General features: G+C 35.4%; 1 protein-coding gene across 1 annotated transcript in view; it reads left to right on the plus strand.

The window, feature by feature from the left end:
* The window catches only part of LOC100367237 (titin), a 405,512-nt gene that overhangs the window by 90,500 nt on the left and 293,644 nt on the right, over positions 1-21,368 (plus strand). Inside the window, exons 71-92 of the mRNA XM_085495847.1 lie at positions 130-384; positions 871-1,929; positions 2,203-2,259; positions 2,512-2,766; positions 3,125-4,183; positions 4,307-4,363; positions 4,549-4,803; positions 4,997-6,055; positions 6,660-6,716; positions 7,084-7,338; positions 7,813-8,871; positions 9,021-9,077; positions 9,451-9,705; positions 10,065-11,102; positions 11,229-11,285; positions 11,466-11,720; positions 12,012-13,052; positions 13,239-13,295; positions 13,741-14,262; positions 16,582-16,860; positions 18,005-18,304; positions 18,472-18,513. Of these exons, the coding sequence (XP_085351973.1) occupies positions 130-384; positions 871-1,929; positions 2,203-2,259; positions 2,512-2,766; positions 3,125-4,183; positions 4,307-4,363; positions 4,549-4,803; positions 4,997-6,055; positions 6,660-6,716; positions 7,084-7,338; positions 7,813-8,871; positions 9,021-9,077; positions 9,451-9,705; positions 10,065-11,102; positions 11,229-11,285; positions 11,466-11,720; positions 12,012-13,052; positions 13,239-13,295; positions 13,741-14,262; positions 16,582-16,860; positions 18,005-18,304; positions 18,472-18,513 (9,330 nt within the window). The remainder of the gene's footprint in view (positions 1-129; positions 385-870; positions 1,930-2,202; positions 2,260-2,511; positions 2,767-3,124; positions 4,184-4,306; positions 4,364-4,548; positions 4,804-4,996; positions 6,056-6,659; positions 6,717-7,083; positions 7,339-7,812; positions 8,872-9,020; positions 9,078-9,450; positions 9,706-10,064; positions 11,103-11,228; positions 11,286-11,465; positions 11,721-12,011; positions 13,053-13,238; positions 13,296-13,740; positions 14,263-16,581; positions 16,861-18,004; positions 18,305-18,471; positions 18,514-21,368) is intronic.

Raw genomic sequence — 21,368 nt, forward strand, 5'->3', positions numbered from 1 at the left:
GTGTAATCACATTCTGAAAATCAATGTCTTTGTGTTATGAGATAGTGTCCTGTTTGAATAAGTACTGAACAAACCTAACAGCATCTATGTTTGATGTATGTGTTGAACTATGCTTTCTTTATTATACAGCTTATCCTGCTGAAATTCGCTGCAAAGTCCATGGCATCCCAACTCCAACTGTGAGCTGGTTCAAAGGATGGAAACACTGTCAAGAAGGCAATGAATACACTGTGACTTTTGATAAAGACACCAATGAACTCATCTTTATTATTAAAGAGAGCAAACCTAAAGATAGTGGTAAATATGTGTGTAAAGCTACAAATGACTTGGGAGAAGAAAAAGCCAGTTTTACAGTGACACTAATTGAAAAACCACCCACACCTGGTAAGTAGCTTTGATGAAATGAATCATATTGTCGTCCATGCCAAACACTTTCACATATTCTGTTTTTGTGGTTGAGTCATACAAGCCAATAATGCCACAGAATGTCTGTGACTCTTTATTTGAGAATTTTTTGATCTTCTAACATGCATTGAAGACAGAAAAAGCAAACACAGTCAGTCAGTCTCCTGTTTTGTATACCAAAACCCAACTAGATGTGTGCAAATTTGGCAATTGTGCAGCTTGCACTTTTTTTTATTGCTGAGTATGCTGCTGACCACAGGAGTGAAATACGCAATACTTGGCAGACACACTGAACATCATACCACACATGATGCAATAAAATACATAAATAACACTTCATAGAAAATTCATTATTTATGGTTTATTTTATTGTCAGCTGTTAATATTCAATATATTGCTTTCTTTTGTGGAATGGAATCTTTTCAGATTATTTATTTAGTGAATATTTTGTTGTCTTTTTTGTAGAACCGGTACCAGAGCCAGAACCTGTGGAAGAGGTTGCTGAAATGGTTGAAGAAGTGATGAAAGTTGAAGTTGCCAAACCTGTTGAAGAAGAACCTATCATCCAGGAAGAAATTGCACTTGAGGTTGAAGTACCTGTGGAAGAACCAGTACGTGAAGAGAAAGTAGAGGTTGAAATAAAGATGAAGCCAGCCAAAGCTGAATTTGAGCTTTCCATTGACCAACAGCAAATGGAAGAGGTGTCATTTGAAATCAAGAAAGATGTAAAAGAGCCACAGGTTACATCAGCTGAAGTAGAATTTGAAAGACCATCTGAGGAAGTAAGCTTTGAATTGAAGCTGACACCAGAAGAAAAACCCAAATCAGCTGTAGTAGAGGCTGCATTGAAGGTCGAACCAGTCAGTGAAGAGAAAGTTGAGATTGAAATGAAGATGAAGCCAGCCAAAGCTGAATTTGAGGTATCCATTGACCAACAGCAAATAGAAGAGGTTTCATTTGAGATCAAGAAAGATGTGGGAGAACCGCAGGTTACAACAGCTGAAGTTGAATTTAAAAGACCATCAGAGGAAGTAAGCTTTGAACTGGAGCTGACATCAGAAGAGAAACCCAAACCAACTTTAGTAGAGGCTGATTTGATTGAAGCACCAGTTGGAGATGAAGAGGAAGTTATCGACATTGATTTGGAAGACAAAGATGTTGAAAAAGCTGCTGTTCAGATTCAAGCTGCATTCAGAGGTTTCCAAGCCAGAAAAGAAGCCATCGAGATTGAAAAGGCTCTTGAACCACCAGTGTTTGTCAGAAAGATTGAAGAACAAGAAGTTGAAGAACGACAACGTGTTGTATTCGAATGTGAAGTGACAGGATCTCCAAGACCAGAAGTGACATGGTATTTGGATGGTGTCCAAATAGATGAAGATGACCATTATGTGGTAGAATACAGTGAGAGTGGCATCTGTACTTTGAAAATTGTGGAAGTCAGTATGGACGATGAAGGAGAATTTGAAGTGAAGGCTGTGAATAAAGTAGGATCTGATGTGTGCAGAGCTGAACTGTTTGTACTGCGTAAGTTCTTTGCTAAAATTATTTTTGCTGAATACTAGGATAATGTTCTTGAATAATATTATTCTTCAGTTGACAATCATTTGGCTCTATAATGTTCCATTGATAACTGACTGAGTTGTACACCATGAGTCTGCAGTTGATCAAAGCATTCCCACATTTGTGTTTGTATAAATGTCTGAACCATATGCATCATAAATGTGTAAACTCTGATAACATCTCTATTTGGATAAGTAATGACTTTTCATATCTCATGTACCATTTTATATTAATCAGCTGCTAAATGTCCTCCAATATTTGTGAAGAAACCAGAAGATATAGAAGCTGTCAAAGGTGGGTGCTATTAATTGGTGTTAATGTAGACATTGTATGAAGTGAATAAGACAAAAATATATAAACATTATAAAAGAAACTATTATGAAATGATCAAGTGATTGTGTTGATACTATTATTTTGTTAAATGACATGCACGATTTTTTTCTCATGTATTTAATTTACCATATATATATATATATATTCATATTTCAATGGCAATCTATTTGATCAGTGAATTGTTTCTAATGTTAAAACTCTTTTGTCTTACAGCTTATCCTGCTGAGATACGCTGCAAAGTCCATGGCATCCCAACTCCAACTGTGAGCTGGTTCAAAGGATGGAAACACTGTCAAGAAGGAAATGAATACACTGTGACTTTTGATAAAGACACCAATGAACACATCTTTATTATTAAAGAGAGTAAACCTAAAGATGGTGGTAAATATGTGTGTAAAGCTACAAATGACTTGGGAGAAGAAAAAGCTAGTTTTACAGTTACACTGATTGAAAAGCTGCCAACACCTGGTAAGTAGAATGGCATTGTATGTCATAGATTAATGTTAGTTTTTTACGCCTAAAAACTTGCTGATGTGTAAAGTAAGCTCAACAGAATAACCAATCATATACCATCATCACAATATTTGCGAAAACAAGTTAGAATGCTTACTATCAATATTCAGGAAATTTATGGTTTGTGTAAGTTGTAAATAATTTAAACTTTGACATTTCATCTTGGCGGTAAAACACATTGTTAAGGCCATATCAACTATTTGACATATCATGTTAATGTATGTTCACAAAAGTTTATCTAATTATTATTCTGTCTTCACTGGTTATTGTTTTGAGGTTTTCATACATATCACATGATATTACTTTTCTATAGAACCTGTACAAGAGCCAGAACCTGTAGAAGAAGTTCTTGAAATAGTTAAAGAAGAGATAACAGTTGAAGTTGCGAAACCTGTTGAAGAAGAACCTATCATCCAGGAAGAGATTACACTTGAGGATGAAGTACCTGTGGAAGAACCAGTCAGTGAAGAGAAAGTAGAGGTTGAAGTGGAGATGAAGCCAGCAAAAGCTGAATTTGAGCTTTCCATTGAGCAACAGCAAATGGAAGAGGTGTCATTTGAGATCAAGAAAGACATAGAAGAGACACAGGTTACATCAGCTGAAGTCGAATTTGTAAGACCATCTGAGGAAGTAAGCTTTCAACTGGAACTGACACCAGAAGAAAAACCCAAACCAGCTGTGGTAGAGGCTGAATTGAAGGTAGAACCAGTCAGTGAAGAGAAAGTTGAGATTGAAATGAAGATGAAGCCAGCCAAAGCTGAATTTGAGGTTTCCATTGACCAACAACAAATGGAAGAGGTGTCATTTGAGTTCAAAAAAGACGTAAAAGAGCCACAGGTTACATCTGCTGAAGTTGAATTTGATAGGCCATCAGAGGAAGTAAGCTTTGAACTGGAGCTGACACCAGAAGAGAAACCCAAACCAACTTTAGTAGAGGCTGATTTGATTGAAGCACCAGTTGGAGACGAAGAGGAAGTTATTGACATTGATTTAGAAGACAAAGATGTTGAAAAAGCTGCTGTTCAGATTCAAGCTGCATTCAGAGGTTTCCAAGCCAGAAAAGAAGCCATTGAGATTGAAAAGGCTCTTGAACCACCAGTGTTTGTCAGAAAAATTGAAGAACAAGAAGTTGAAGAACGACGACGTGTTATATTCGAATGTGAAGTGACAGGATCTCCAAGACCAGAAGTGACATGGTATTTGGATGGTGTCCAAATCGATGAAGATGACCATTATGTGGTAGAATACAGTGAGAGTGGCATCTGTACTTTGAAAATTGTAGAAGTCAGTATGGATGATGAAGGAGAATTTGAAGTGAAGGCTGTGAATAAAGTAGGATCTGAAACCTGCAGAGCTGAACTGTTTGTACTGCGTAAGTTATTTATTAGTATTATTGATTGTTAAATATGAATAAGTTCCCATGCTTAGTTCAGTTCACTATTTAAGTTATCTATCACAATCAGTATATCTTATTTACTTGTTTTTTTTACTTCAGCTGCTAAATGCCCACCAACATTCGTCATTAAACCTGAAGACAAAGAAGCTGTCAAAGGTGAGTTTATCTTATGTAATTACTATAAACAAATCCATTTGATCATTGACAAGTAGATTTGATCATAGACAAGTAGATTACTTATAATCATGTTCCTTAATAGAGATGCATAAGTTCTCTACATTTTGTGTCATTTCATTTGAAACCTACCTATAATGATATTATGTTATTTAATTGTTATATAGCTTATCCTGCTGAAATTCGCTGCAAAGTCCATGGCATCCCAACTCCAACTGTGAGCTGGTTCAAAGGATGGAAACACTGTCAAGAAGGCAATGAATACACTGTGACCTTTGATAAAGACACCAATGAACACATCTTTATTATCAAAGAGAGCAAACCTAAAGATGGTGGTAAATATGTGTGTAAAGCTACAAATGATTTGGGAGAAGAGAAAGCTAGTTTTACAGTGACACTAATTGAGAAACCACCTACACCTGGTAAGATACCTGGTATTTGATTTATTCCTTCATTTGACTTTTAGATTTTCTGAAAGTTGTTTTGTATGAATTCAGTATTGCTTCAATATGTTATGAGGTTGTCTTAACAAGTATATTCTTTGTTTAGTTTTGCATCCTGATTTTGTTTTAACTTTCATAACACTACTTGATATTCTGCCAATGTCTTCTGCAGAACCTGTACAAGAGCCGGAACCTGTAGAAGAAGTTTTGGACCTAGATGAAGAAGTGATGAAAGTTGAAATTGCCAGACCTGTTGAAGAACAACCTGTAATCCAGGAAGAGATTACACTTGAAGATGAAGTACCTGTGGAAGAACCAGTCAGTGAAGAGAAAGTAGATTTTGAAGTGGAGTTGAAGCCAGCCAGAGCAGAATTTGAGGTTTCCATTGACCAACAGCAAATGGAAGAGGTGTCATTTGAGATCAAGAAAGACATAGAAGAGCCACAGGTTACATCAGCTGAAGTCGAATTTGTAAGACCATCTGAGGAAGTAAGCTTTGAATTGGAGCTGACACCAGATGAAAAACCCAAACCAGTTGTGGTAGAGGCTGAATTGAAGGTGGAACCAGTCAGTGAAGAGAAAGTTGAGATTGAAATGAAGATGAAGCCAGCCAAAGCTGAATTTGAGGTATCCATTGATCAACAGTCACTGGAAGAGGTGTCATTTGAAATCAAGAAAGATGTAAAAGAGCCACAGGTTACATCTGCTGAAGTAGAATTTGAAAGACCATCAGAAGCAGTAAGCTTTGAACTGGAGCTGACACCAGAAGAGAAATCCAAACCAACTTTAGCAGAGGCTGATTTGATTGAAGCACCAGTTGGAGATGAAGAGGAAGTTATTGACATTGATTTAGAAGACAAAGATGTTGAAAAAGCTGCTGTTCAGATTCAAGCTGCATTCAGAGGTTTCCAAGCCAGAAAAGAAGCCATCGAGATTGAAAAGGCACTTGAACCACCAGTGTTTGTCAGAAAGATTGATGAACAAGAAGTTGAAGAGCGACAACGTGTTGTATTCGAATGTGAAGTGACAGGATCTCCAAGACCAGAAGTGACATGGTATTTGGATGGTGTCCAAATCGATGAAGATGACCATTATGTGGTGGAATACAGTGAGAGTGGCATCTGTACTTTGAAAATTGTAGAAGTCAGTATGGACGATGAAGGAGAATTTGAAGTGAAGGCTGTGAATAAAGTAGGATCTGATGTGTGCAGAGCTGAACTATTTGTACTACGTAAGTTGTTTTTTGTACTATTGAAGTGAAAAATAATTAGTGTACCAAAATCAATTATCTTGATTTGTTTAATTCTCAACAGTTTAAATTCTTGCTTTTTAGTCCTTATTGGACCTGTCATGTAAAACACATTGGCAGTGCATGCATCTATTCAACATAATTTTTCAGAAAACCCAAAGGATTTTGTTGAACGTGGTACAAAAGCAAGTCTAAAATAACATACATATGGATGTCTTTTGTTTTGGGTTATATTTACATTTGACTGACTCGCTATTTTTTTAGATCCAAAACAAACTTTTGTCCGTGCTACCTGTTTCTCAGATACACTTTCACTTTTTTTGTGTGTGTGCAAAGTTAAGACAAAAATTGTGGTGTAAATAATTTTGTTCAGTTTGAGTGGCCACCATTTTTGTCCAAAAAAATACTCAAATCACTATATTTTAACATATCAGCAGTCATTCTCAGGCATCCCAGGGCCAATTGTATTGAAACAATGGTATATTCGAATACTAATTCAACCAAATATATAAATGGGGAATATGTCATTGACAAGGACTTGTCTATCAACTTATGTACATCTTATATACTTGTTATTTTATTTCAGCTGCAAAATGTCCACCAAAATTTGTCATTAAACCTGAAGACAAAGAAGCTGTGAAAGGTGAGTTTATTGTGCTGGTCTTTGATTAATTTAAGGTAGCAGCAGGGATAAAAAATGTGATTCAGACATTCTTTGAAAGTTATCAGTTATAACGTATACGTCATTTACTTAGACATAGGCGAATATACTAGTGTATGCCATGCCAATGTTTGTTTGATGAGTAACCTCATGGCAAATTGTGACCATAGTACTTTTTTTTTTACTATTCTTGCTATTGAAAACATTGTTTTTACCGCTTTCAGTAATGTGAATGACCTAATAATTAATTACTAAGGCATCAATTTCAATTGTAATGTCGGTTGTTTGTCAATTGCAGCTTTTCAAACCTGTTGAAAATTATATGTTATTGCACTTCCTTGTCCTACAGCTTATCCTGCTGAAATTCGCTGCAAAGTCCATGGCATCCCAACTCCAACTGTGAGCTGGTTCAAAGGATGGAAACACTGTCAAGAAGGCAATGAATACACTGTGACCTTTGATAAAGACACCAATGAACACATCTTTATTATCAAAGAAAGCAAACCTAAAGATGCCGGTAAATATGTGTGTAAAGCCACAAATGACTTGGGAGAAGAAAAATCCAGTTTTACAGTTACACTAATTGAGAAACCACCGACACCTGGTGAGTCACCTTATATAATATGTTATTGAATTAAGTTTGTTTTTATCAAAAAAAACATGTTGATATGTAAGTAGAAACAACATCTTGACATCCTTCGCAATATGTGAAGTAAAACAAAGAAACAAACAACTGAGAGACAGGTTATAAAACATACTAATAACTAATGATTCAGTTGGTGAAAGATTAAAGGCATACAGCAAGGAAGATATGTCATGTTTGTTTGTTTGTTTGTTTGTTTGAAAAAAAAGTGATCACATTTCAGTCTAAGCCACAATCAATGAATGGTTCTTGTAAACTGCACACAATTTAGTTTTCATCTTGTTGAATCAACCCACTGTTAAGGGTACCTGAAGAATAAATTAAATATTCGATACATCATCCTAATGTATGATCACAATTATTGATTTGAATGTTTTTCTCCCTTTACTGTGCTCTCTGTTTTCATACATGTAATAGAACATTTTTTTACTACAGAACCTGTACCAGAGCCAGAACCAGTAGAAGAAGTTTGTGAAATAGATGAAGAAATTATGCCAGTTGAAATTACCAAACCTGTTGAAGAAGAACCTGTAATTCAGGAAGAGGTTAGACTTGAGGTTGAAGTACCTGTAGAAGAACCAGTCAGTGAAGAGAAAGTAGAGGTTGAAGTGGAGATGAAGCCAGCAAAAGCTGAATTTGAGCTTTCCATTGAGCAACAGCAAATGGAAGAGGTGTCATTTGAGATCAAGAAAGACATAAAAGAGCCACAGGTTACGTCTGCTGAAGTCGAATTTGTAAGACCCTCTGAGGAAGTAAGCTTTCAACTGGAGCTGACACCAGAAGAAAAGCCAAAACCAGATGTGGTAGATGCTGAATTGAAGGTAGAGCCAGTCAGTGAAGAAAAAGTTGAGGTTGAAATGCAGGTGAAGCCAGCAAGAGCTGAATTTGATGTATCCATTGACCAACACCAAATGGAAGAGGTTTCATTTGAGTTCAAAAAAGACGTGGGAGAACCACAAGTTACCTCTGCTGAAGTTGAATTTGATAGGCCATCAGAGGAAGTAAGCTTTAAACTGGAGCTGACACCAGAAGAGAAACCCAAACCAACTTTAGTAGAGGCTGATTTGATTGAAGCACCAGTTAGAGATGAAGAAGAAGTTATTGACATTGATTTAGAAGACAAAGATGTTGAAAAAGCTGCTGTTCAGATTCAAGCTGCATTCAGAGGTTTCCAAGCCAGAAAAGAAGCCATCGAGATTGAAAAGGCACTTGAACCACCAGTGTTTGTCAGAAAGATTGATGAACAAGAAGTTGAAGAGCGCCAACGTGTTGTATTCGAATGTGAAGTGACAGGATCTCCAAGACCAGAAGTGACATGGTATTTGGATGGTGTCCAAATAGATGAAGATGACCATTATGTGGTAGAATACAGTGAGAGTGGCATCTGTACTTTGAAAATTGTAGAAGTCAGTATGGACGATGAAGGAGAATTTGAAGTGAAGGCTGTGAATAAAGTAGGATCTGATGTGTGCAGAGCTGAACTATTTGTACTACGTAAGTTGTTTATTAGTATTATTGAAGTATAAATAAGGTGTTAAAAGAAACAATTTTCATGATTAGGACATTTCCCTGACAATTTTAAATTATTGGTTTTCAACAACTTACATGTGTTTATGTCTCATATGCTTATAATTATATTTCAGCTGCAAAATGTCCACCAACATTTGTCATTAAACCTGAAGACAAAGAAGCTGTCAAAGGTCAGTATACTATACTATGCATTGGTTAATTTGGTTAATTTATTGTGTATAAGTGAGATATACTGAACATTGAAATCTCTGTTTTCACTAGAAACACACAATCATGCTGTTGAACTTAGTTCATCACTATAATATTGACAAAGTGTTTGCATTGTGTGAAATCTTTATGGAGTCGATGTATTACAATACATAGGATTATTTTTTGTCTTTTGGTTGCTTTTCAAAACTTGCAATAAAATGAAGTTATCACGAGAACACTTCAAAGTATGCATGGAGGCAGTATGGTAATTGTATCGGCTGGTGCTCAGTGGAGGGTGATGCTATCCTGAACTGCCTGAGTATGATTTTACTGTTGAACTTTCTCATTCTACAGCTTATCCTGCTGAAATTCGCTGCAAAGTCCATGGCATCCCACCTCCAACTGTGAGCTGGTTCAAAGGATGGAAACACTGTCAAGAAGGCAATGAATACACTGTGACTTTTGATAAAGACACCAATGAACACATCTTTATTATTAAAGAGAGCAAACCTAAAGATGGTGGTAAATATGTGTGCAAAGCTACAAATGACTTGGGAGAAGAAAAAGCTAGTTTTACAGTTACACTAATTGAAAAGCCAACAACACCTGGTAAGTAGAATGGAATTATATGTCATAGATTAAAGTTAGTTTTATACGCCTAAAAACTTGATGATGTGTAAAGTAAGCTCAACAGAATAACCAATCATATACCATCATCACAATATTTGTTAAAACCAGTTAGAATGCTTACTATGACAATTCAGTAAGTAAATGTTTTTTGTAAGTTGTAAATAATTTAAACTTTGACTATTCATCTTGGAGGTTATAACACATTGTTAAGGCCACATCAACTATTTGACATATCATTGTAATGTATGTTCACAAATGCTTTACTGAATGTTACAGTGTATTTACTGTGTATTGTTTTGAGCTTTTCATACATATCACATAATATTACTTTTCTATAGAACCTGTACAAGGGCCAGAACCTGTGGAAGAAATTATGCCAGTTGAAATTACCAAACCTGTTGAAGAAGAACCTGTAATTCAGGAAGAGGTTAGACTTGAGGTTGAAGTACCTGTAGAAGAACCAGTACGTGAAGAGAAAGTAGAGGTTGAAGTGGAGATGAAGCCAGCAAAAGCTGAATTTGAGCTTTCCATTGAGCAACAGCAAATGGAAGAAGTGTCATTTGAGATCAAGAAAAGTGTAGAAGAACCACAGGTAACATCAGCTGAAGTAGACTTTGAAAGACCATCTGAGGAAGTAAGCTTTCAACTGGAACTGACACCAGAAGAAAAGCCCAAACCAGCTGTGGTAGATGCTGAATTGAAGGTAGAACCAGTCAGTGAAGAGAAAGTTGAGATCGAAATGAAGATGAAGCCAGCCAGAGCTGAATTTGATGTCTCCATTGATCAACAGCAAATGGAGGAGGTGTCATTTGAGATCAAGAAAGATGTGGGAGAACCACAGGTTACCTCTGCTGAAGTAGAATTTGAAGGGCCATCAGAGGAAGTAAGCTTTGAACTGGACCTGACACCAGAAGAGAAACCCAAACCAACTTTAGTAGAGGCTGATTTGATTGAAGCACCAGTTGGAGATGAAGAGGAAGTTATTGACATTGATTTAGAAGACAAAGATGTTGAAAAAGCTGCTGTTCAGATTCAAGCTGCATTCAGAGGTTTCCAAGCCAGAAAAGAAGCCATCGAGATTGAAAAAGCTCTTGAACCACCAGTGTTCGTCAGAAAAATTGAAGAACAAGAAGTTGAAGAACGACAACGTGTTGTATTCGAATGTGAAGTGACAGGATCTCCAAGACCAGAAGTGACATGGTATTTGGATGGTGTCCAAATCGATGAAAATGACCATTATGTGGTAGAATACAGTGAGAGTGGCATCTGTACTTTGAAAATTGTGGAAGTCAGTATGGATGATGAAGGAGAATTTGAAGTGAAGGCTGTGAATAAAGTAGGATCTGAAACCTGCAGAGCTGAACTGTTTGTTCTGCGTAAGTTATTTATTAGTAACATTGATTGTTAAATATGAATAAGTTCCCATGCTTAATTCAGTTAACTACTTAAAGTTTCTATCACAATCAGGTTATCTTATTTACTTGTTTTTTTTTTTACTTCAGCTGCTAAATGCCCACCAACATTCGTCATTAAACCTGAAGACAAAGAAGCTGTCAAAAGTGAGTTTATCTTCTATGATTATTATAAAAAAATGATTTGATTATTGAAAAGTAGCTTTGATCATAGACAAGTAGATTACTTATAATCATGTTTCTTAATAGTGATGCATAAGTACCTTTTGTGTCATTTCATTTTCAAACCTACCTATAATGATATTATGTTATTTAATTGTTATATAGCTTATCCTGCTGAGATACGCTGCAAAGTTCATGGCATCCCAACTCCAACTGTGAGCTGGTTCAAAGGATGGAAACACTGTCAAGAAGGCAATGAATACACTGTGACTTTTGATAAAGACACCAATGAACACATCTTTATTATTAAAGAGAGCAAACCTAAAGATGGTGGTAAATATGTGTGTAAAGCTACAAATGACTTGGGTGAAGAAAAAGCTAGTTTTACAGTTACACTAATTGAAAAGCCAACAACACCTGGTAAGTAGCATGGAGTGATGTGTTAATAATCAACCTAACATTGCTAAATATTTGTTTATGAACAGTATTGTTCTTGGTTTATATCATGTTGCATTTGTCTGACATTGTTAAAAAATGTGTAATGATCTTAATGCTTTGTATTATCATTGGAAATGCTGTTTGAAGACATCTATGAATCTCTGACTTTCATCATATAAGAGAGCAATTGATCACAAATTATTTATTATTATTAATAATTATTTAAGCATTGACAGTGTGAGATATTTACATTGTTAATATTTTGTATTTCAGAACCAGTCCCAGAACCTGAGCCTATAGTGGAAGAGGTCGTTGAGTTTGTTGAAGAAGAAGCCCCAATTGAAGCAGCAGTTCCAGTTATGGAAGAAGTTATGAAGGAAGAAGTAACTGTAGAAACTGAGATTGCAGTTGAAGATGAGACACCAGTTGCAGAAGCTCTTCCTGCGTTAGACGAAGTTGTTAAGGAAGAAGTGACTGTGAAAACTGAGATGGCAGTCGAAGCACCTGTTGATGAACAACTTGAGGTTACATTGAAAGTTCAGCCTGTGAAAGTTGAGGTTGATGTTCCTGAGGAAGAGGTTGAGTTTACTCTCAAGAAAGAAATTGAGGAAGAAAAGCCAGAAGATAAATTTGACACTGTTGATTTTGCAGTAGAAATACCAGCGGAGGAAATGAAACCTGAGGTTGAGGAAGAGGTGAAACCAGTTGTGGAAGAAAAGGTTGAAGAAGTTCTTGACTTGACCCCTCCTGTTTTCGTGAAGGAGTTGGTCCCTATCACAGTGGAAGAAGGCTGTCAGCTGCATCTGGATGTTGAGGTTAAAGGAGAACCGCTGCCAACTATGACCTGGTATCAAGATGATGTGGAGGTTGCTGCAGATGATCACCTTAGAATTGGCTGCCCCAAAGAAATGGAGTCTACTTTGGACATTGAACACACTACTGCTGAGGATGAAGCTGAGTACATGTGTAAAGCTGTTAATCCTGCAGGTGAAGCAGTCACAAGAGCTGAGGTCATTATTGAACCTGCTAAAGAAGCCCCTGTGTTCACCAAGGAACTACAAACCATAACTGTTACTGAAGGAAAGATGGTACACTTTGAATGCCAAGTTATTGGAAGACCTCATCCAGAAGTGAAATGGTATCTTGAAGGTGTTGAGATTGAAGAGAGAGAAAATGTTAGGATTGAGTACAGTGATAGTGGTGTATGTGTCTTGGTTATCAAGATTGCCAGTGTTGGAGATGCAAACATGTACACCTGTAAAGCTACTAATGTTGTCGGGGAAGCCATTACTAAAGCTCAACTTACTGTGGAAGGTATGTTTCAATTTTGAAAGTTTTATTTATTATCTTAATATATTTAGCTCATGTAGAAGACATCTTTTTTTCATGGCTTATTACATGTAGTCTGATTAATTATTAACTTTTATGGTTTTCTTAATTTGCACATGATTAACCGTGTTATTACAATCATAACATTGGATTTATTGGATTTGTTTACAGTTGCTTTGAGGCCACCAATGTTCATTGTGAAACCAAATGATATTTCAGCTCCTGAAGGTGAGTCTCTCTTTATTTTGCAACTCTTTTTGATAATATCAGATAAGTGTAAGATATGATACAATATTTTTTTGCCACGTACACAATACAGAGCTAGTGTAAAGTCCAAAGTGTATATGCAGTAAACAATATATTTCATATTTGCATGTGAATGTGTTTAGATGACATGTGATGTCTGTGCCATGCTCTTGATAATGTAATCAAAATCACCATCCTTTCTATTAATTCAGAATAAAAGACACATCCATGTGAAATAGCAACTATTTTCCGCAATTAATTGCTATTCAGATCATCAAATATTCCACATGATATCCCCAAGACCCTGGTAAAGCTTCAGTAATGGTCTTAGAGAGCAAAATTAAAGAGTCATTTCTTTTCGGCATAGTACTGGAGATATACAATGTGTTTCTTGTTACAATAATGTGAACTTTTTTTGTTTAAAAAGGTGTTCCTGCGGAAATGAGATGTCGAGTGACTGGAAATCCAGACCCCACCATTGGATGGTTTAAAGGATGGAAACACTGCCAACAAGGAGCCGAGTATAATGTCAGTTATGACGATGAAAAAGATGAACACAGTTTTATTGTCAATGAATTGAAACAAAAGGACTGTGGTAAATACACGTGCAAAGCAACTAACGATCTAGGTGAGGACAAAGCTGTGTGCACTATCACAATTCTACAAGAACCACCTGTGTTTGTGCAGGAACTTGAACCAGCCAATGCCTTTGAAGGAACTAGTGTCACTATGAAGTGTAAAGTCACTGGTTTACCAAGACCAGATGTGCAGTGGTTCAAGAAAAAAGCTAAAGTCAAGATAACTGCCCGCACAGTGATTGAGTACACCGATGATGGAGTTTGTATGCTAACTTTGCATAATGTTGGTTTGGATGATATTACTACCTACACCTGTAAAGCAACCAACAAAGTGGGAGAAGCATCAACATCTGCTGAACTCATCTTACAAGGTTAGTCTTGCTGTCTTGTTTTTCATTATTTTGTAAATAGAACTTCAGTGGCATCGTCTTGCCAACAGCTGCTGCACTATATTCTTCTCATTTTCAGCTCGCTGCTTATACCCTTTCTGGTTCTTTTTTTGCTTCTTCCCAGGTATGGTTTATCTTCATCCAGTTGATCCAAATCGCAGCTTCTATAAAATATTTTTATAATTACATGTTCCTGAAAAAAAACACACTCTACCTTTTGAAGGATAATCGTTACTTTTAATTTCGGAACTGTTTATGCTTGTGATTTGAAGAAATTGAATTTGTGTTTGAGCATATAAATTTGTATATGCCTAGCATATAAAAGTGGAATGATTTTATATTAAAATGCCGAGTTTGCCAATTAATAAAAGACTTGTTGTTACAGCTATGATTGTAAATTATGATGTTTATGTAACATTCTTACAAATATTGAATTCTAATTTTGAATTTGGCACTATTCAGGAACTAATAACTCAACATAAATATGAATTATATATGCCTTAGATGTACTATAATCAAGTAAATTATTATATATCATCTGTAGAGATTAGTATTGGCTTGGCAAGCAGTAATTTTTTGTAGTCTTTTCTTATTTTATGCTTTGCTTTTGCATTCTTTTTATCTGGAATTATAGCAAACTTATCCATGCTAATTTAAGTGCATTGATCCCTAAACTATCCATCTTTAGCTTCAATTTTTTTTTTTGAGCAATTACTGGATATAACTTTTTTTAGTTTGAAATAAATGTTGTTAATGTGAACTGAATTGCTTGCATTGAATCCTGTACATTTTTCATGGAAGATTGACATGCAATTGTAGTGACATATTGACCATTTCACATGATTCTGCTTTGCCAGTTCACCTTTCACCTTCAGATTCTTCATAATGTTTCAGTCTTGCATGCTCATAATTTATTCCAATATACCTGAAACTTCCAATCTCCCGCGCCTGTTATCAATATGCTGTCACCCTTGTAGTAAAATCTTTTGGTTGTACATGTACTATTTTGGAACCGCTTTTGTATTTGCTTCAACATGTTCACCCTCACACTTTCGTATAACCCTATATTTGCCAACATAGGGGCTTAGCCATTCAAATACATGTAGGGGTGGACAAGGTTGAAGATCTTTTTGTCTTTAATACATTAACTAATCTACTGTTTATTTATGCATTATGTACCTAAAACATTCTCTCTGCACTTTGGCACATAGCTTGTTTTGCATGGCATATATTATTAATAATTTGATAGATTCGTGGATATTAAAGTTTTGGAAACTTGTTATGACATCCCTGCAGTGTGATATCTGCCGGTACTGTTACCAAACATTCATTTTTATAGATAAATTTCCATTAATTTTACGAGAAACAGACAATTTGTGTAGCAGTGAAAATAAAATTGGGGTTTATTAGGCAATGACCAATTGGCATTATACACAACCCCTAAAGGTCACGCATCCTAGTACAATGTACGACTCCTAAAGGTCACACATCCTGGTATTATGTATGACCCCTAAAGGTCACACATCCTGGTGTTATGTATGACCCCTAAAGGTCACACATCCTGGTACTTTATAGGGACATTCATGCTCTATCAAAGCAATAATTTCCAAAATTATACCTTGCTATCATTAAATATTCTTGAACTTCAACGACAAATGACAGCTGCTTTCATTTTTTAGGTAAAATAATGGAGAATTCTCATTAATAGTGAATTGTATTCTTAAAATGGATGTATGTGACATTTTGGAGGTCATGCTGACCGTCTATTGGTAATTGCCTAATGAACACCAATATAATTTTCGCTGCAACACAAATTTTCTGTTTCTCAGAAAATTAATGGAAATTTATCTGTAGGAAAATTAAAATGCCCAATTTATAGTTAACAAATTGTTTTGTATAATTTAAAAACCATTAAGCTTTTCTGCCTGCTGTTTTTCCGCACATCTAATCTGCATTGTGTGTGTGATGTGTGCACATGTGTGATTCTTGTTTCTGTCTGCACTCAAACGATGAAATGCTACTTGCATGAGTTGAAACCATTTGCACCATATTCAAAATCTGCCATCTAGACTATTCCACTTAAATCCCAAGTCCTGTTAAAATGGTGGTTGCCTGGTGATGGGGTGCTTCAATGGCTGCAGCTTGCAGCAAAATTAAACTACTAGTACAGGCCTATGCATGCAAACTCTCACTGACATGTTACCAAGTCTATCTAAAATCACAACTAATTTCTACTGGCAAAATGAACTGACATCAATGAAAGCTCTTTAACTCTTTAACTGCCTTCTCTCTACCCAACAGTGGCAGCAAAGATTACAGAAGGGCCTGCTAACATGTCAGTGAAACGTGGACATACTATCCCTCTCAAATGTACTTTCCGTGGCATCCCCAAACCAGATGTTTTCTGGTATCGGGGAAAGAACGAGATAGAATCTACAGGTAGATACGCTATTGAGGTGAAAGAGACCTATTCCATTTTAACGATTGAAGACATTCAGCCAGATGATTCTTGTGAATTCTCAATGGAAGTAGAAAATGAACATGGGATGGATCAACATAAACTGACAATTACAGTATATGGTGAGTTTTTGAATGAACCTGTGGCTGGGTGGTGTGTGTTAGTTGTCAATTTGGGTCCCGGCTATACCATGCAGGGGTTTTTCTAGAAAAAATGAACAAGAGGGAGCACACACATACGAGGAAGTGGAAAGAGAGTAGCTAGCACAAAAACAACATGGCGGATCAACAGGGAACCGCCATATCGGAAAGTTTCTGCGCCGTTTTAACAGTGTATCTATTGCTAATGAAATATTTTTGCAGTAATTTTAGTTTATTTGGTGTTGATGGGTAGTTTTTGGAGAGAAAAATATATTTGAGAAAGATTTCATGTTGTACGGCAGCACGGAAGTGTGCGGCTCAAGAAATATATTTATGACTTTCGGTAAGGCAATTGGCAATTCGGTAAGGGGGTGTCAGCCGAGAGTATCAGGACGCTGCGCCCCTGTTCTCCATTTCAGAAAAAAACCTGCCATGGTGTTGTATCTTTGGCAAGGAACTACCTTTGTGGAATTAAGAACCCAACATGGAATATTTGGCACTTAAGCCATGTGTGCCTGTTTATGGCAGGTGGGGTTGTATGATCCCTGGAAGGTAAAAATGTGCTGTGCATTTCACCAATAGGTGATTTTCCGTACAATTGCGAGATGTATGAAAGACACGCGTCGAACCTCTGCCGCAAAAGTCGAACAATTAGATTTTGAACTAGAATTTCTTTATTTCGTAACTCACAACGACCGGCCGATCTTCGACAGAGGAATATTGCTTCCGAATACCCTTACTTAATCGAAATTGCCTATCATGAAATGTGGGCAGCACATTATTATGCATGGAAATGTCCCCCAAAATACTTCGCGTTTGTCGAATCCCACGCGATGTTTGACGCCACTACGACGCTATGACCTTTGTTTGTCCTGTTTTTACGTTCGATTTCACGCATAACGTGCGATTTTCGCAGTCAACGGAAAATGGTCCAATTGGGAACTATATATAAATGGACCAGTGAAAATTTTCTACCTTGCTATAAGTATGACTACATGTCAGGACCAGAATAAATTTGAAAATCTAATAAACATTTGAGTTATTGAAGTCTCCTGACTACAAATTTGAGTGACAAGCAGCCTACCGTCAGTTAGAACCAGTTGATGAGTTGTGTTTCTTCTTTCAGATAAACCTTCTGCACCAGGTAAACCAGAAGTTTCTGACATCACTCCATCCACATTGACTCTGACATGGGAGCCACCAACATCTGATGGCGGAAGTCCCATTACATCATACATCATTGAGAGGTGTGATGTGACCACAAACACTTGGACTGTATTGACAACTAGCAACAAGACCACAACGTACTCTGTGAAAAACTTGGCACCAGATACACAATATGTGTTCCGTGTGAGTGCAGAAAATGTTGTTGGTGTGAGTGAACCTAGTCCAGAATCTGACATTGTCAACACTCTTAAAAAACCAGGTGAGTAATTGTCACAATTGCCTTATTTTTTATATTTGCCCATATAGATGATTATTGGATTTGGATTCTAATGATTGCTGCTTACTATTTACTTGCTTTGAATAAAAATTGTTGGAGAGTTGAGTTATTATCAAATCAAAAATCTCATTAATTCTAATCTTTTTCAGAACCTGAAGTAGCTGCTGAGAAAGTTGCTGAACCACAAGAAGGTATTCTACCATTTCCTCTTGAATGGGACATTGCTTTGTTACTCATTATCTTCATTGCATTGTGTTATGTTCTTGTCTTCATCTTGTAACCCCTAACAACAGAGGCCCATAAATCTCCCACTAAAAATCCAACACGTACAGTTAAGTAACCAAAATATCAGTTGTCACAAAATGTAGATGAGAAATCAATTCTCACTTGAAACATTTGTTACTACAAATAAATCAAATGAAGTGATGGTCTAGACAGGATAATATTGGCAGTACTCACAAAATTATGTTTTAATTGTGTTGTAGCATAACCAATTCATGATAAATATTCCTTGGATAGTATTTTAATATCATAATATTTCTTATAACATAATGAGATACCGGTAGGTAAAGTTTTATTGGTTATACCCAGTAGTTTTGTTATATATGTGAACAACTGTAGCTTTAATTGAGACGAATAGATTTATGTCTGTGCTTGTACCAATAATATATTAATCTCATTCCATTCCATTGAGTGATTTTTCACCACAAAATAAAAGTTGTTGCTAGCTTGTATAAAATAAAACAATGACATTAAAATGTAAATACTTGCAATATATTTGGAGCAGTGTGATATGAATGTTATAATTACACTTACTAATTCATTCTTGGCTTTTCCCTCAACTTTTATTTTTCATAACAATAACTCTACCAACTTACTAATATTCAATACATATACTCATAATACATTTCATTGTTGCTATGTCAGTAAATACAAGTCACAAATCAAAGATACATTTCACTCATTTGTGTTCTTTGTGAAAATTAATTATGTGTTTTTTTAAACATTTTAATCACTCTTGTGTTGTGTTGTGTTTCATTTAATTATTATTCTTAAAAAATATAAAACTTTTTTTAACAATAAGAGAATATTTTCTTTAGTCTTAATTGACTCCACTGCACATTATGATGTGTGATAGCACCTGAAGAAACAAAATCAATTGAAAGCAGTTTCATTAAAATTTGATTTGTAATCCTTTGGCATATTTAATATTATTTCACTCCTGTGATTTATTAACAATCATATCAAAAATTAATAATTAATATATGCTCTAATATTTACTTGGAAAATTTTGAGTTTGTATATACTGGTAATTTTTGTTGTTTTTTAATACTAGTAGTAAGAAAACAGAGCATTATTGTATTCTGGATCACAGGGTGTATATTTTGATATTTGTCTCATCATTTTTCAGTTTTATGAAATTTTAAATTTGCCACCACGCTATTAACTGCCTAATAATGTTACCCATAATGCAATATATCATTTTTTTAGTTGTGTATTTTTTGTATTCATAGTTTGTACAGTCATCGTTTCATTTTTGTAGCTCGAACATTATTGTGGAAATATGCATGTTATCATTCATCATATTTGTATAAAATTGGAGCACCATGAAAAATTATTGTATCTTTCTTCGAATTATATATAATAGACGATTATTATTTTTTTGCAATTTGATTTTGCATTCATGTTGAATATTATAAGTTATTATTATCACATAGTGTTGTATTTTTATGTTATTACTGACATATTGAATACATTGCATGATAACTGAACTGATTGTGTCTTGCTTGCATTTATTTTATTACTTTGTGTTTTGCCTGCTGTTTTTTTCTTTGACCACCATCATTTCTCTCTGTCTGTTTTCTTTAACCTCATTTTGTCTACTCACCATCATTAATAATTCATGTCACAATTTTAAAATCAAAAGTAGCAATAAATAAATACAAATAAATAAATACAAATACAAATACTTGATTTCAGATATATTGTATTTCATTATACAAGCTAGCAACTTGCTATTATTTAGATGATGAATAATCACAATTGAATTATTTACAGTCTAATCTAGCTAATCTTAATTAGAAATAGATCATGGTAGTAACTGAAGATTCCACAAAAAAATACTATTCAGAACCATAGTAATAAATGTTGTTGTTTATGATTACTGTATTTTAGCTGGAATTAATTTTTCGCTGAAAAAACTTTTTGGGTGTTTTGTATGGAATTTATTTTCACTGATTTTTTTGTGAGTTGAATGTAAAATATAGGAAAAAAGGTGTATTCACTGGATTTTATTTTCACTAAATCACTCCTTCAGCGAAAAAAGCGAAAATTAATTCCAAGCAAAATTAAAGTATTTTACAGTATTGGGGTTGAATTCATTTCCTTATTTGAGCAATAGTCCATCCATTGAAGTATGGTCATTATTTGCATGTCTTCTTACCATATTCTGTATTATATCTTGATAATTATATTTCTGTACCTCAGTTTCTTATGTGATATTAGAATTAGGTGTTAGTATGCACTAAACAAAACTATCCTTCAATTGAACATCTACACTGCAATAGTTTTATCTCATGGGTATGGGTATTAGCTTCTTGAAAAGATAGCTGAACGAAAATATCCATAATTTTACATAAATCTTCAACTCCTCTACTTTATTAAAATTACATTCCCACTTTGTAGTATATGTAGAACACCTCTCACTGATTATTGTAATCATCATGAAAAATGATAAAATCATTGATTTGGTATCAAATTCTGAAACATTGAGCAATGAAGCCAGCATGCACTGAAACTGGGTTACAGATTTCTCATGAACTGTACAAAATCCAAAGTTTGTCATGATGCTTACAGGAGTCGATGAGAATTTTTCTGCATGTTCATGCAAAGTGAAAATACCCTACAAGATGGTGACACTCCCATGATGCATTTCACTTATGTGCACAACTTCCTGTTGTGAAAGACAAAAGAATGTTTCATTATTATGTAAACATTCTTTTACAGGCAGCTTACCCTGTTATTCGTACAAACACAAAATATAAGC

The sequence above is a fragment of the Saccoglossus kowalevskii genome, chromosome 22, assembly GCF_978046115.1.
Source record: "Saccoglossus kowalevskii chromosome 22, keSacKowa6.1, whole genome shotgun sequence".
Taxonomy (NCBI): Eukaryota; Metazoa; Hemichordata; class Enteropneusta; family Harrimaniidae; genus Saccoglossus; species Saccoglossus kowalevskii.